The 15,604-nt window shown below is 39.5% G+C and overlaps 3 protein-coding genes across 10 annotated transcripts in view; all 3 read right to left on the bottom strand.

Moving 5' to 3' along the window:
* Positions 1-296, bottom strand: part of LOC142941035 (cornifelin homolog B-like) — a 1,766-nt gene extending 1,470 nt beyond the window's left edge. The window contains exons 1-2 of one of the 2 annotated variants that reach the window (XM_076083286.1): positions 159-296; positions 1-59 (exon numbers count right to left, since the gene is read on the bottom strand). The exon at positions 1-59 is cut by the window's left edge and continues 48 nt beyond it. In XM_076083286.1, coding sequence (XP_075939401.1) covers positions 1-52 — 52 coding nt within the window. In that variant the 5' untranslated portion in view covers positions 53-59; positions 159-296. The other variant, XM_076083287.1, reaches the window with a different exon arrangement.
* A 14-nt stretch (positions 297-310) lies between these two features.
* Positions 311-8,534, bottom strand: havcr1 (hepatitis A virus cellular receptor 1). Of its 3 annotated transcripts, none has more exons than XM_076083284.1 (7): positions 6,585-7,794; positions 5,835-6,182; positions 5,142-5,210; positions 4,199-4,257; positions 3,152-3,236; positions 2,616-2,643; positions 311-925 (listed from the first exon to the last, which is right to left on the bottom strand). In XM_076083284.1, the coding sequence occupies exons 1-7, from the start codon at positions 6,619-6,621 to the stop codon at positions 775-777; spliced, it is 777 nt and encodes a 258-aa protein (XP_075939399.1). In that variant the 5' UTR covers positions 6,622-7,794; the 3' UTR covers positions 311-774. The 3 variants fall into 3 exon arrangements, 2 of the variants coding, with proteins under 2 accessions (XP_075939399.1, XP_075939400.1); XM_076083285.1 differs by having other exon boundaries at positions 813-925; positions 3,152-3,271; positions 6,585-8,516; XR_012951097.1 differs by having other exon boundaries at positions 846-925; positions 2,616-2,676; positions 3,152-3,271; positions 6,585-8,534.
* Positions 8,535-8,634: 100 nt separating this feature from the next.
* On the bottom strand, positions 8,635-15,189 carry LOC142941033 (hepatitis A virus cellular receptor 1 homolog). Of its 5 annotated transcripts, none has more exons than XM_076083278.1 (7): positions 15,128-15,189; positions 14,112-14,304; positions 13,757-13,959; positions 13,569-13,654; positions 10,319-10,424; positions 10,061-10,161; positions 8,635-8,792 (listed from the first exon to the last, which is right to left on the bottom strand). In XM_076083278.1, the coding sequence occupies exons 1-7, from the start codon at positions 15,174-15,176 to the stop codon at positions 8,739-8,741; spliced, it is 792 nt and encodes a 263-aa protein (XP_075939393.1). In that variant the 5' UTR covers positions 15,177-15,189; the 3' UTR covers positions 8,635-8,738. The 5 variants fall into 5 exon arrangements, with proteins under 5 accessions (XP_075939393.1, XP_075939396.1, XP_075939395.1 ...); XM_076083281.1 differs by having other exon boundaries at positions 13,757-13,884; XM_076083280.1 differs by having other exon boundaries at positions 14,121-14,304.
* Positions 15,190-15,604: the final 415 nt, after the last annotated feature.

The following is a 15,604-nucleotide window of genomic DNA, read 5'->3' as shown; positions in this document are numbered from 1 at the left end:
CTTCTTGAGAGGACGGAACCAGAGACTGAGGCTGAGTCCAGACCACCGTCATCCCCACGCTGAGAGACACGTCTTCATCAGTAATCAACAGTCAACAATCAACAATCAGTACGGTTAGATACGATAAAACCAAAGAAGAAGAGAGATCGCGATCTTACCTCTGAGTGTGTGTGTGTGTGTGTGTGAGACGCAGGTTTCAGACAGACAGGTTTGACCCGTCTGGCTGGACGAGTTTCTGTTTCCTTTGTGTCGTCACCTTTAAAGTACGCAGACTGACGACATGTCAGTCTGAGGAGAGAAAGGACTGAACGCGAGTTACACCAGCTTTATTCAGCAGACTCTCTTCAAACACTACATTACCCATGAGGCTTAGAGAAAACTGTGTCCTGCGTCCTCGCTCTGTTTTCTCAGTAATCATGTTTTGTCTGAATCCTACATTACCCAGAAGCCTCGGATTTCAAACATGTTACAGATCAACATCATTATGTAGTCCTTTCTGCATCTTTTATATCAGTTTGTTGTGATTACATCTCTTCATGTCAGAAGTCCAGTCATCACATGTGACGTAAACGCAGCGTTCACTACGTTTCTGTCCGGCTGCAGGCCTCTGACAGCAATGCTCTCTGGGAGTTGTAGTCCACGGTGTCTCCCTGAACGTCTCATTGGTTGTTCCTCTGCTGGCAGTCTGAGGGACTGAAGGACCCTGAACGCCTCCTGAATCCAGGTGAAGAGTTCTCGTCGGCGTCCGTGCGTCAGCTTCGTGGGCTCAGGGGCTCAGGGGCAGTACTCGTACTCGCCTCCATCGCCTCCATCGCCTCCATCGTCTATCTGGTAGATGTTCTCCACCGCCGACTCTCGACTCTGGAGCTGCAGACCGGACTCTGGAGACCTGAACCGGACCGAACCGTGAACCTGCAGCCGAGAGCTGAAACACAGAATTCAGTCTTTATGTTCTGAAGGAAACCTGATTAAAGTAAAAGCTTTATTTCTTTATGCCTGATGGTGATAATATCTCTAAGTTATTTAAGATACTGACGACTCAGGACTGGGAATTACCCACAATTCATAGCGTCGTGACATAAAACTCAGGGTTACCAGTTGGAAGCCCAGAGGAACACCCGCTTTGTTCACCAAAACGTTTCCTTTCATTATTAATTCAATGAAATCAAAGCTGTTTATTTTAGCCTGGAAGACGTTCAAAACAGGAAGTAAATAAAAGGGCGGAGTTTAAAGGGACAGTTCATCCCAAAATTAGACATATTTGTTCTTCCTCTTGTCTGTGGTGTCGTGAGTCACCGGGTCAGGATTGAGTGTCATATATTTCCATTATATCGTTATAAGACAAGTAAATAACACCCATCATCATCATCTTCATCATCATCATCATCAGCTCGCTCTGTGAATGTCAAACCACAGAAGTTTCATCACAGTTTCTGTTTGTGGTGACAGAAAAACAGTTCTGACAACAACCTGAACTGCGAGGACACATGTTCTCATTATAATGTCTCCTCTAATAAAGAGTTCATGATCAACAGTCATGTGACAACAAGGAGGAGACACTCTGACTGAACTACGGGAAGTGAACACAGAGGAGAGAGGAGGGGAGAGAGGAGAGAGGAGAGGGGAAAGAGGAGAGGAGAGAGGAGAGAGGAGAGAGGAGAGGGGAAAGAGGAGAGAGGAGAGAGGAGAGGGGAAAGAGGAGAGGAGAGGAGAGGGGAGAGGAGAGAGGAGAGGAGAGAGGAGAGAGGAGAGGGGAAAGAGGAGAGGAGAGGAGAGGGGAGAGAGGAGAGGAGAGAGGAGAGGGGAAAGAGGAGAGGAGAGGAGAGGGGAGAGAGGAGAGGGGAAAGAGGAGAGAGGAGAGGAGAGGGGAAAGAGGAGAGAGGAGAGGAGAGGGGAAAGAGGAGAGAGGAGAGGAGAGAGGGGAGGAGAGAGGAGAGAGGAGAGGGGAAAGAGGAGAGAGGAGAGGAGAGGGGAAAGAGGAGAGAGGAGAGGAGAGAGGGGAGGAGAGAGGAGAGGGGAAAGAGGAGAGGAGAGAGGGGAGAGGAGAGAGGGGAGAGGAAAGGAGAGGGGAGGAGAAGAAAAGATTATATTGTTTTCTAATTTTTGTAAAAATAAATTCTCAAATAAATTCAACTTGTTTACTGATTGATGACATCATAACTGTTATTCTGCACTAAGGACATGTTCTAGTTCTACTTCTAGTCATGATGGTTCTGTTTGAGGAGCAGGACTTTTATTTTGTAGTAAAAATCAAGGAGAGAGACTAAAATATGACAGAAGCAGAAAATAAAGTGTGAAGGGAAACGTTGAGTTGAGTTTTGTGATTTGAGGTTTAGAAAGCTCGTGTTATTCATCAGAGCCTGAAGGCAGCGTTGGAGGTCTGTTCTGACTCTGGTCCTCCTGTCGGAGGGTTTGTGGTTTTTAGGCTTCGATGCTGTAACGAAGATGAAGATGACGGTAACGTGGGGGGGGCACAGCCATGTGGTTAAACTGCCGACTCACGATTCATCGTCTGAGAGCTGCAGTTATTAACCACAAACTTCTAAACGTCTAAAGAAACAAGAGAAGAGGAAGTTTCACAATCTGAACGAGTCACACGACACAACTGAACTCACAGTTTGCCGAGTCGCCTCCTTCTGAGAGCTGCAGAGACACAAAAACATCAGGTCAGCTGGTCTGATGGAAACATGGAGGAACAACTGACATCAGAGACAGGAAGCCTGAAAGACTGAGGCTTCATCCACAAATACTACCTTTCATTTTAAAACGTTTATTTTATGTTCACACAGAAACTGTAAAGGAACAAAAGCAGTAAATTGTCTCCAGTACGACAGAGACTTCAGCCTCCAGCAGAGCTACGAGTGATGATCACATTTATTGATCCATAATCTAGTAAACTTTGATATGTTCATATTAATGTAAATTTTAAATGTGTGAGAGAAAATAGAGCAAAACCTGCAGCGTTGTAAGTCTGCAAAATAAAACCTGTGAATAGAGGAAGATCTTAAGTATTATTAAAGAGGACCATAATACTCTTTTGTGACCGGCACCATAATGCGTAAACTTATTCAGATTAACTTCACTCATGTATGAAAACAGATGGAGGTCATGTGACGTCAGTCTGAGGCGACCAGATCTCTGAGAACATTACCAATTACGAGGACTGCTGCTGTGACCAGAGACACCAACCCAACCAGAACCAACACCAGAACCACGCTGACACTGCTGCTGCTGACCTGTGACACACACACACACACACAGCGCCAGGAAGCTGGAGGATAAAACAACTATAAGGATGTGCATCGCTAGGATTTAATTGATACTAATACTTATCAATACTTTTATTGATTGATATTAAAAACACAGTGATGAAGCTGTGGTTTAGACAACAAAACTACTTAGTTAGGTTTAGACAACTATACTTAGTTAGGTTTAGACAACAAAACTACTTAGTTATGTTGAGACAACTATACTTAGTTAGGTTTAGACAACTAAACTACTTAGTTAGGTTTAGACAACTGAACTACTTAGTTAGGTTTAGACAACTATACTTAGTTAGGTTTAGACAACTAAACTACTTAGTTAGGTTTAGACAACAAAACTACTTAGTTATGTTGAGACAACTATACTTAGTTAGGTTTAGACAACTATACTTAGTTAGGTTTAGACAACTATACTTAGTTAGGTTTAGACAACTAAACTACTTAGTTAGGTTTAGACAACTGAACTACTTAGTTAGGTTTAGACAACTATACTTAGTTAGGGTTAGACAACTGAACTACTTAGTTAGGTTTAGACAACAAAACTACTTAGTTATGTTGAGACAACTATACTTAGTTAGGTTTAGACAACAAAACTACTTAGTTATGTTGAGACAACTATACTTAGTTAGGTTTAGACAACTAAACTACTTAGTTAGGTTTAGACAACTGAACTACTTAGTTAGGTTTAGACAACTATACTTAGTTAGGGTTAGACAACTAAACTACTTAGTTAGGTTTAGACAACAAAACTACTTAGTTAGGTTTAGGTAAAGATGGGGGTTTGGGTTAAAATCACTACAGAAGTTCTGTTACTGAAGTACAGAAGTTACATGACGAATAAATCAAAGTTGACTTGTGGTTTCACACGATGTTGAAAGTAAGTCTTCCACTTTTCAACCATCTGAGTTTCTCTGAAGTTAATCTTCCTCTCTCACCTCGGCCGTGATGCTGCTGGAGGAGGAAGTCAGGAGGCGCTCGGTCGAGGTCAGCTGACCTGCAGGACGAGGAAACGAAAAGCAGATGTTTGAGTGCAGCTGTGTCAGCAGCATGATGTCATGTTGAACGCTTTAGACTCTGTACTTCCCTCAAAATAAATAAAGTTTCATCTAAACTTGTGAAGTATTGACTTAAAAGCAAAATCTGTTTGATCATATGACAAATAAAATATACAATAGAATTGTATAATTTCCATGGAAACAGCATAAAATATGCAGAATAGAGCTAAAAATGTACCAAACCGCAAACATACATATTTAATATTCAAAATGCTGGATGGACAAACAGACGTTAAGCAAAACAGAAATCTATATTCAGAAATATAATGTCCTTTCACTTAGCCTGTGAATCGCTTAATGCTTATTGCTAGCATGCACATAGCTACCACTAATGCTAATGGTTAGCATACACATATCCTAGTCTTGCCTATAAACTCTAATACACAAATGTTTATAAGAGTTTATAATGTATTATGTCATCATAACAGACATTTTACAGTGCTTACCTAAACAAAATCATAACAATAGTCAGTAGCATCAGCCTTAGTGATTAGCATGAGCTAATTGAAAGTCGTTAACGGCCATCATGAACAGTAACATTAATAACAGTAAAGTCTGGATACATGTAGACCGAGTCCAGCGGTTCATGTGAAGCTTTCTATGTTCTGTAACTGGAGCATGAAATCATGGTGGGATTAGTAAGCTAGCTAGCTAACTAGCTATCTGCTAAATGAGTTAAACTGAACTTAATGCTCATCAACACTCTTGTCTCAGCGTAGGAAAGATCTTTACTATCAGCAGATATTTAGAACTTCCAGGGTGGAGACACTTTGTGGTCTTTAGTGTAGAGAATGAAGATGTAGTATCTCCCTCTGTGTTGTACCTGTTGTAGAAGCCGTCTGATCTGTGGTCGTCTCTCTGGTTAACGTTGTTGATGTGGTCGTCTGTGGAGCTGAAACACAAAACAACAGCTGTGACTGTTCAATCAATCAATCAATCACCAACCTTTATATATCTGACCCATAACTGCACTAGAAAAACACTCTATAAACTTTCATTGCTATGCAGATGATACTCAATTATATCTATCGATCAAGATGAAACCAACCAGCTCGAAGACCTGGATAAACTGCAACTTCCTGATGTTAAACTCAGACTAAACTGAAGTTATCTAGCCCAGAACACCACGAAACCAGTTATCTAATGATATAGTTTCTCTAGATGGCATTGCTCTGGCATCCAGCAGCACTGTAAAGAATCTCAGAGTTATCTTTGATCAGTCTGTTAAATCTTTCCAAGTGATCCAGAATGCTGCAGCACATGTACTAACAAAAAACAAGAAAAGGTTGTTCCGGTCTTTAGTTAGGGCTGGCTCAGGTTTATAGTTTATGGGATTCATAAAGTGTCCGTCCATCTGCTAGCCAGTCAGACCTTCAGGATTTGATCACGATCAGTTGACAGGAAGTAAACATGGACCCAAACTGAACGGTCTATAAAAAAGACAAAAAGCGTAGAAACTATGGAACAACCTACCAGTGTAAACTCTGTTATATTATCTAAATCAATCATTTCTCACCTTTCTCAACGACCAAATCAAAGGGATGTTTCTCGTCGTTGAGCCATCCGGGTATTTCCACTCTGCACCCGTAGAGTCCAGCATCCGTCTCTGAGACGTTCAGGATCGTCAGAGAAACGTCTCCATCCTCCAGTCGTCCCAGTAACTGATACCTGCTGGAAACTCTGGTTCCTTCCTTCACATTGTGTCCGTCGGTGGAGAGGAGCTGGTCGCTGCATCCTGAGACTGGTATTACACCTCGACCCCAACAGACGGACAGCGCCCCGTAATCTTTGATGTTGTATTTACAGGACAGAGTGACGTCTTCACCTGTTTGACCGACAACTCTGCTGCCGTCACTTTCACTGACTGTGGGACACAAACAAACGCTGTAAAATCAGATCTCAACCTGTTCTAATCTGCTGCTTTATCCGGTTTTTAAATCCCTCAGGTTTGTCTGAAAGTCAAATTTCCCAAAATAAATGAAAATGAAACCCAAACGTGTGTGTTTAAGTGTTAAATATGACGAAATATTTATATGATTAATATCAAAACTGACTGTCTGTCAAGAGAAAAAAGTACAAAAACAGAAAGAAACATCTGTTTTCTACGAATCTACAAATAAATGCTGTGAAGAAGAAACAGTGTTATTGTGAGAAATATTAACAGAAACCAAACAACACCCCGAGAAAAAAATAAAGTTTTAAAGTTCTATTAAAATGTTTGATCTCTTGTAAATGGAGAAACGGTGATAAAGTGAATATACGTCACCTGTGAGGAGAGCGAGCAGCAGAACGATCTTCATCATGAACACACTGACACACTTTCATCACACTCTCACATTTAAACTCACACTGAGTCACAGCTGCACTGCACACTGTAAAAAATGACCTGCTGCTGCTTCAGAGAGAAGAAAAAAAACACAATGAAAAAAGAAAGAAACAAAGAAAGAGATTTTTAAACATGTTTCTTTAAATCAGGCACAAATATAAGGATGGTACAAGGACCGGATGGCTCGTAGTAAAAAACCCAGTTACCTCTTCTCCTTAGTACCCCCCACAGGACTCCCAGAGGGACACGGTTGTAAACCCTGATAATTGGAGTCCACTTTACGGTCTACCTGTTTAAAAAAACTAAACCACCACCCCGGTCTGCTACTCCAGAGGCACAGTCCCCGACCTCAAAGTGACACTGAAAAGGTGTTTATAAGAAAATAATGTAACAAAACATAACATGACAAAACACAACGTAACAAAACATAAAGTAACAAAACATAACGTGACAAAACATAATGTGACAAAACAAAGTAACAAAACATAAAGTAACAAAACATAAAGTAATAAAACATAAAGTAACAAAACATAACGTGACAAAACATAATGTGACAAAACATAAAGTAACAAAACATAACGTGACAAAACATAAAGTAACAAAACATAACGTGACAAAGCATAAAGTAACAAAACATAAAGTAACAAAACATAAAGTAACAAAACATAACGTGACAAAACATAACGTGACAAAACATAACGTGACAAAACACAACGTAACAAAACATAAAGTAACAAAACATAACGTGACAAAACATAACGTGACAAAACATAAAGTAACAAAACATAAAGTAACAAAACATAACAAAACAAAACATAGTAAAACATGACATGGTGTAACATAACGTAACGTAGCAAAACTGAACAAAATGTGACAAAACATACAGTAACATAACGTAACTTAACATGGTAAAACATAGCGTAACGTAATTTAACAAACATGACTTAACAGAATTTAACAACGTAGTTTAATATAACAACACGTAACCGAACAAAACTTAACCTGGTCAAACAACAAAATGTAACAAAATGTAAGGAAACAATGTAAAAAAACAAATGTAACATGGTACAACATAACATGACTTAACTTAACATACATAATAAAACATCACATAAAGAAAATAATTTAAAGTTGCAACTTCATCTAACACACATGTTTTCTAATGTCTCCCTAAACAACATCTATGACTGTCGGAGAGAATACCAGCTACAGAAACAACGTTTTTAACTCGAGGTTCATGTTGTGAATCGAAACAAAACTAAATACGTGTGTAGTGACACTTAGGTTAAGTATTTTAATTAACTATATTAGATCGGGTGTCTTTATTCTACGTAGTCTGACTTCCTGCTTTGTTCTCGTCACAAATATTCGACCACTCGAGGTCGCCGTCTAATAATAAATGTAAATATGTTTCGTGATGAGAATACGGCTGTTTGTTTAGGGAGGACTGTCTGCTTATAACAGTAAGTCATGTGATTCATTTAAATATATATATATATATATATATATATATATATATGTTAATAATATTTCCAAGGTAGAAATAAACTTCTGTAGTCCGTCACATTATAATGAATGTAAGATCATTATTTGAGTGTAAAGTCACCAGAGGGAGTGTAAACATGTGGTCAGCTCATGACTAATGTAATGGTAAAATATGCATTTGATCTATGTGTCCTCGTTGTGAAACCGAAACTTACGTGTGGTTAAAACTATGCAGTAATGAGGAACTTGTAGTCTCATCTTACCTTGAAACCGTAACTGGTTCCCAGTTGAACGCATCTAGCAGAAACTAGATAATGAGCAGATCAAGACAGCCTGTGTCAAAAGACCTGTACTCCCCTACGTATGATTTATCTGAGGAGTGGACCGCTGTATGTATAAAATGACGTTGAATCTTGTACTTAGTCGAAGCTTTGCCACAGTCTACTGAATACGTAGCTGTGGTATTCTCTTCCCTCTTGCAAGCGAATAATTAGACAAAGACAACTTTGAATCTTCTGAAGACTTTATTATTGATTTGTGAACAAAACTCTCTTCTCCCGATTAACATAGACACCTTCCACCACACTTCCTGTTGCCGGCGTTAGATGTTCACAGCTTCCTGTTTTCTGATTCTCTGACTCTCGTCTTTAACTTCATCAGAAGCTGAAAAAGGACAGCAGAGATCCACACTGTAAGAAATATCTGCAGCTCAAACTGAATTTATTACAATTAACAAAAATAATCTTTGAACCATCACTTAGTCGACTTAGAGGAGGAAACTCCTCCCACAACATGTTCAGTTCTGCATCTCCAGTAAACATGTTTAAGAAAATTTGAAAGAATTAGGCAAAATAATTACGACATAACATCCAATTATAATTGTTTCTCCTTAAAATAATTATTTACAATAAACTGAGATAAAATTTCACCTGAAAGTTTTAGTTTGGGCACAGCATTCATTTTGTATTTCCTTACAAATCAATGAATAAATGTAAATATATTCATATTCATGATGTATGTGTTATGAATGCAACAATAAAAATGTTTTTTATATTTATCTGCCCCAAAATTATTAAATTTAAAACATAATTTGAAAAGCTAATAAATGTAAATATTAATATTAATACGGCTACCATTGAAGCCACTGAAGTGCCTTTTTTAATGCTACAGCACCCCCTATAGGCGTCAGTCTTCATTACAGCCTCCACATGAACCTCATTTGAGAAAACTAGTTAAAAGAAGTTAAAACATTTTGTGAAATCATCAACTCATTAGTCAAACTAATAAACGATGATTTTTTACTTCAAGTTAATGATAAAAGTTGAGTTGAATTAACATTTTAAAGAGCAGAGAGCAGGCTGCAGTACCACATGTGGCCACAGAATGTAAGTCTATAAACTCATGGCGCTGTTTCCACGTGTTGGCAAATGACAGAAAACTGATATGAACAAACACAATTTTACTTTTATCACTTTAAAAGACACCAAAACTAAAACAAGATGACGACATTATGGATTCCAGTGGACATTTAATAGTCCAACAGAAGATTAACAGAACATTTAGATTAAGTCAAATTATTTATATGTCAAGTTAAAGATACAAATATATATGTGATAACATATTTATTATCTGTGGTTACTTATTGTAGCATTTTAATCCACTACACTGCAGTCTATGGACATCCAGCGCTGTTTCATTGTGAGAAAAACTTGAAACATTCATTTATTATTGATTAAATATTGGTCAAATAATTATAAAGTAAAAATGATTGGAGGTATAAACACGACTACAAATCAAAAGGTATAAATATTTGCAGTTAACATTAACAGCAATGCTGAGATATAAATGTATGAATATGATCAAATAATCACGATGATCCAGTTTAAGTTGAATGTTTAGTTTTTTGTTATAATAAAATGTGTTTCTCTGACTTCAGGAGGACATTCATAGGACATTCCTGTTTCTACACGGAGCTCCGCCTCCTCCTCCTCTGATTGGTTCACCCTCCTGTCGCTCTGTGACCACCAAACACCTGCAGACGCACACACACACACACACACACACACACACACACACACACAGGTTGATATGATAAATAATTACTTCATTTTTTGTTATTTATTGACGGTTTGCTATATTTTTGTAATTCTTGTTTTGTTATTTTTGTGTTTGTGTGTGTGTGTACTGACTGTAAGCAGCCATCAGCAGCAGAGCAGGAATGAAGATGATGAAGGAGACTCTCACAGTGTTTCCGATGAAGCTCTGCAGACTGTTGACCTGCTGCTGCTCGGACGACTGACAACAAACAAACATGCAGGTTAGCTAGCTCAGAGGAGAGCGTCATAACGGTAGCTAGCTCAGAGGAGAGCGTCATAACGTTAGCTAGCTCAGAGGAGAGCGTCATAATGTTAGCTAGCTCAGAGGAGGGCGTCATAACGTCAGCTAGCTCAGAGGAGAGCGTCATAATGTTAGCTAGCTCAGAGGAGGGCGTCATAACATCAGCTAGCTCAGAGGAGAGCGTCATAATGTTAGCTAGCTCAGAGGAGGGCGTCATAACGTCAGCTAGCTCAGAGGAGAGCGTCATAATGTTAGCTAGCTCAGAGGAGGGCGTCATAACGTCAGCTAGCTCAGAGGAGAGCGTCATAATGTTAGCTAGCTCAGAGGAGGGCGTCATAACGTCAGCTAGCTCAGAAGAGGGCGTCATAACGTCAGCTAGCTCAGAGGAGAGCGTCATAATGTTAGCTAGCTCAGAAGAGGGCGTCATAACGTCAGCTAGCTCAGAGGAGAGCGTCATAATGTTAGCTAGCTCAGAGGAGGGCGTCATAACGTCAGCTAGCTCAGAAGAGGGCGTCATAATGTCAGCTAGCTCAGAGGAGAGCGTCATAATGTTAGCTAGCTCAGAGGAGGGCGTCATAACGTCAGCTAGCTCAGAGGAGAGCGTCATAATGTTAGCTAGCTCAGAGGAGGGCGTCATAATGTCAGCTAGCTCAGAGGAGAGCGTCATAATGTTAGCTAGCTCAGAGGAGGGCGTCATAACGTTAGCTAGCTCAGAGGAGGGCGTCGTAACATTAGCTAGCTCAGAGGAGGGCGTGTGGGGAACTATTGTTGCGTACTGTGTTGTACTGGGACGTGTTTGACTGTGGCACAGCGACAGCAGAAGGACACGTGAAGCGGCAGAAGTCGCTAAAAGTGTTAAAGTAAAGTCGAAGTCGGATTTTATTCCAACAAATGTCCCTATTATCTCTAATTTTATGCCCCCAAAAATTCAAGAAATAAGTGATATAATTGATGATCTCAAAATATCTTCAGCTGGCCATGACAACATTTCTGCATTTCTTGTCAAACAGGTGAAACAGTCAATATTGCAGCCACTTGTTCACATCTTCACCTTGTCTTTGAAAACAGGTGTTGTGCCAGAGGATTTAAAAATTGCCAAAGTTATTCCTTTGTTTAAAGCAGAAAACCCACATTGTTTTAACAACTATAGACCCATATCTATATTGCCTTGTTTTTCAAAAATACTAGAAAAAAATTGTACACAAAAGGATTATGTTTCATGTAGAGTCTAATTCAATTCTTTACAAACACCAGTATGGTTTCCGTAAAAATCATTCAACTTATATGGCTTTACTTTACTTTGTTGATAAAGTTATCTCTGCACTTGACAATAATGAATTTACTTGCAGTATTTTTATAGACCTTTCCAAAGCCTTTGATACAGTAAATCATCATATTTTATTGGAAAAGCTGCATAAATATGGTTTCCATGACATTGCATACAAAATGGCTAAAACATTGTGTCTCCAACAGAAGACAGTTTGTTTGTGTTAAAGGTTGTTATTCAAACAAAGCCAGACTAATATGTGGGGTTCCACAGGGGTCCATTCTTGGACCACTATTATTCCTTATTTATATTAATGATTTGTCTAATGTGTCAAAAAGCCTTTTTCCGATAATGTTTGCAGATGACACAACCCTAGTTCTCTCTCATTCAAATTTCAATTCTCTGATTATGGAAGCTAATGCTGGTTTAACTGCCTATGCTACATGGTTCAGATCAAATAAACTATCTTTGAATATCAAAAAATCTAATTTTATTATTTTCAGTGGCAAAAAGTTGTACTCTAAGGATTTATCTAAAATTAAAATTGAATCTGTTGAGATGCCTCAAGTGTCATCTACAAAATTCCTAGAAATTATTATTGATGAGAGTTTAAGTTGGAGTAAACATATTGACTGTTAGTAGAAAAATAAACACATCTATTGGAATAATAAGGAGGGTTAGACAGCTTGTCTCTGCAAACTGTCTCCTTATTCTTTATTACAGTATAATTTATCCCTATCTTTCATATTGTAATATAGTTTGGTATAGTCCAGAAACGTTCTGTTAGGATCGCAACCTGATCAGAGTCGCACTTCTCTTCTGCTCCTCTATTTCAGAAATTACAGATTCTTACTATTTCTGACATCAATATTTCACAAACTTGTGTTTTCATTTATAAGATACTTTCAGGTGAAGGAATATTCCTGATCATTTCAAGACCTACTATAAATTCAATTCACAGGTTCACTCTTACCCAACTCGTCATCTTCACATCTTCATCCTCCTAAGTTATTGACTAGCAGAGATCAACTTTCAATAAGATTTAGGGAACCAAATTATGGAATGACTTTTCCCACCTAACAATAGAATGTCCCTCTATAAAATGTTTTAAAAGATGCCTAAAAGAAAATCTAATTCATTATGTATTAGTGTTCATGTCTTTCTTGTTTTAGCTGTTATATTACATTTATAGTTGTCTCACTCACAGGGACTTGTAGCATTACCGTTGCTTATGAGTTACTGCAGGTGTATAAACCAACACACCTGAACAAGCACAAGCCCATGCCTACTCTCTCACACACACACATGCTCACACACACTCCACACAATTACATTATTTTTTTTCTTTTCTTTCTTTCTTTCTTTGTTTTGCTGTAATGTAATGTCTTATGCATATTAAATTTTATCTTTGTAATTTTGTAAAATGTTAATATTATATAGGTGGAGGCTTCAAATAAGCCCAGTTGGCTTTCTGTCTCTTCCTGCACTGTGATATTCATTTATCTCTGTTATGTTTGATTATTTTAAAATTTATTTTTTTAACTCTAAAAAAAAAAGAAGTGTTACGGTTTAAGTTAAAGTGATCATGTTTGATCGTGTTTCAAGTGGACTCATTTCCCTCTCGGTTGTGTGCAGCCAGTGAGGTACGTTATGCGTGTAAACTCGTTATCGTGCATATTTGCGTGCAAGCTGTGTTTTATGTAATTTTAACGTCAGATTCTTTTGTATGTCTGAATGTACTTATACAGTTTGACGGTGGATAGAGGACGGTGCTGTTGAGTGTATTTCCTGGAGGGAGTGATAGATATTAATTGTTTGTGTTTAGTCTCTGTCACCTGAACCAGAGCCACCATTGGTCCTGTGGAGTTCTCCCCCGTGACATCACTTCCTGTCTTCTCCGTCACCTCCCTTGTTTGGTAACCTGTCAATCAGATGAGATAATATAAAATAAAATAAATCGCCAAAACATACTAGCCGGTCCCTGCAGGTGTGTCTACACCTTGAAGGTCCGTCTGGTGCTCACCTGGTGTGTGTGGTGCGTTCAGGTTCCCGGCATCCCCAGCGTCTGAGGAGTCCGAGGCGAATGTACGGTCGATGACGATGAGGTGCACGCTGGTCGTCTGGTCGTTGAACAAACCGGTCAGCTGAAGTCTGCAGTGATAGAAACCAGAGTCTGACGGTCGAGAGGTGGAGATGGTCAGAGATGAGGACGAGGACACGGAGTACCTGAAGGCCACATCACAGTCTTATTTTAATTACAGCTGATAGTAGGAACATTTAGTTAGTGGTGATTCTGGTGGCCCCTGTGGACTAAAGTGGTAGTGTTTCTAAGCACCAGAGTCCCTTTAAAAAAGGGTCTGACAGGAGACACCTGATACCTGACTGACTTCCTGTATGCGAGCTGGTCTCCGGCGGCCTGGACCACCGTGTCCCGGCAGGTGAACAGTGACGGTTGGCCCCTCCCCCAGCACACCTCCACTCCTCTCTGATTCGCTGCCTCCGATCGACACGGCAGCTTCACCGCCCTCCCAGCCACGCCCACCACCGTCTCCGTGGCGACCGCCGACATGCCTCAGAGGACAAAGGAGACATAAGAAGGACACTTGTCTATCTTCTTCTATTATTCAGACACATCTTGTTATGATCTTATTAAATGTATTCACACATTCAACAGACTCCTTAATTAAAAAGGAGGAGAGAGGAGACGGGAGGAGGAGACAAGGAGACGAGAAGAGAGGAGAGAGGGGATTAGGGAGAGGAGACTAGGAGAGAGGAGAGAAGACGAGGAGACGACGAGACGAAGAGAGGAGACAAGGATGTTCGATGTTTTTGTTCGATGTTTAGGTTTATGTTCACATGTGTGTATATATATATATATATATATATATATATACACTTTTTCTTTTGGATATATATTTATACTTATATTGTATATAGCTGTTAAATGTTGATACCTAATGTTGATATCTGTTCTACTTTTTTTGCTGCCCTTTTTTATTCTTTATATATATTTTTTAATTATTTATTGTAAATGTGTGTTTGTACATTGAGAGCGGAGTGGAAACCGGAGTCAAATTCCATGTATGCGTACACATACATGGCCAATAAAGCTGATTCTGATTCTGATTCTGATTCTGAGAGAGGAGAGAGGAGACGAGGAGAGAGGAGGAGAGAGGACCGCCGACATCAGAACATTGTTCATCTTCTTCCACACATTAGACACATCTGGATGTTATGATCTCATCAAATGTTTCCACACATTCAACAGACTCTTTAATTGTTCATCAAAGATTAAAACAACGATCCAAAGTGTCCACTTTATTAGGGACACGTCTCTAAAAACACTCTGTGTTTCTATTATTCTGTCCACCCCTCTGAGCAGCTCCAGACTCACCTGAGAGGACGAAGACACGGACGAAGGTGAGGAGAAGCAGCCGCAGCATGTTGTCGAGTGTCCTGCAGACAGACAGACTGACACACTCAGTGATGTCACTTCCTGTTTCCATCCTGATATTAATAGACTGAGCAGAAGAAGAGTCACTTTGTTTCACTTCTTCTTTTAAAAACTTCATGAAGCTGTTGTTCAGAAGAAAGATGGTGAAACGCGTTGAAGAACATCCACTGAAAATATGTTGTACTAATATATATATATTATGATGTATTTATATTTCCAGTACCAGGAATGTGATTAGAGAGGAATGAGGAGACGAGAGTCCAAGAACAACTCACCTCTGACCTGATGTCTGAAAACACTGAAGACTTTATTACTGAGGGTTTCACTGAGGAGACGAGGAGAGAGGGGGAGGAGAGAGGAGAGGAGGAGAGAGGGGGAGGAGAGAGGAGGCAAGGAGAGAGGAGGAGAGAGGAGGAG

Source organism: Anarhichas minor, unplaced genomic scaffold, assembly GCF_050575085.1.
Source record: "Anarhichas minor isolate MPS153535 unplaced genomic scaffold, ASM5057508v1 ptg000126l, whole genome shotgun sequence".
Classification (NCBI taxonomy): Eukaryota; Metazoa; Chordata; class Actinopteri; order Perciformes; family Anarhichadidae; genus Anarhichas; species Anarhichas minor.
The sequence above is the reverse complement of the archived record's forward strand: the minus strand, read 5'-3'. Positions and strand labels throughout refer to the sequence as shown.

Excerpts from the sequence above, each read along its gene's own strand:
- havcr1 (XM_076083284.1), bottom strand. The coding sequence starts at position 6,621 with ATGATGAAGATCGTTCTGCTGCTCGCTCTCCTCACAG. Across the intron at positions 6,183-6,584 it reads GCTGCTCGCTCTCCTCACAG|TCAGTGAAAGTGACGGCAGC; the intron begins GTGACGTATATT and ends TGTGTCCCACAG. Across the intron at positions 4,258-5,141 it reads TCAGACGGCTTCTACAACAG|GTCAGCTGACCTCGACCGAG; the intron begins GTACAACACAGA and ends CTCGTCCTGCAG.
- LOC142941033 (XM_076083278.1), bottom strand. The coding sequence starts at position 15,176 with ATGCTGCGGCTGCTTCTCCTCACCTTCGTCCGTGTCTTCGTCCTCTCA. Across the intron at positions 13,960-14,111 it reads GCATACAGGAAGTCAGTCAG|GTACTCCGTGTCCTCGTCCT; the intron begins GTATCAGGTGTC and ends TGTGGCCTTCAG. Across the intron at positions 10,425-13,568 it reads CAATGGTGGCTCTGGTTCAG|TCGTCCGAGCAGCAGCAGGT; the intron begins GTGACAGAGACT and ends GTTTGTTGTCAG.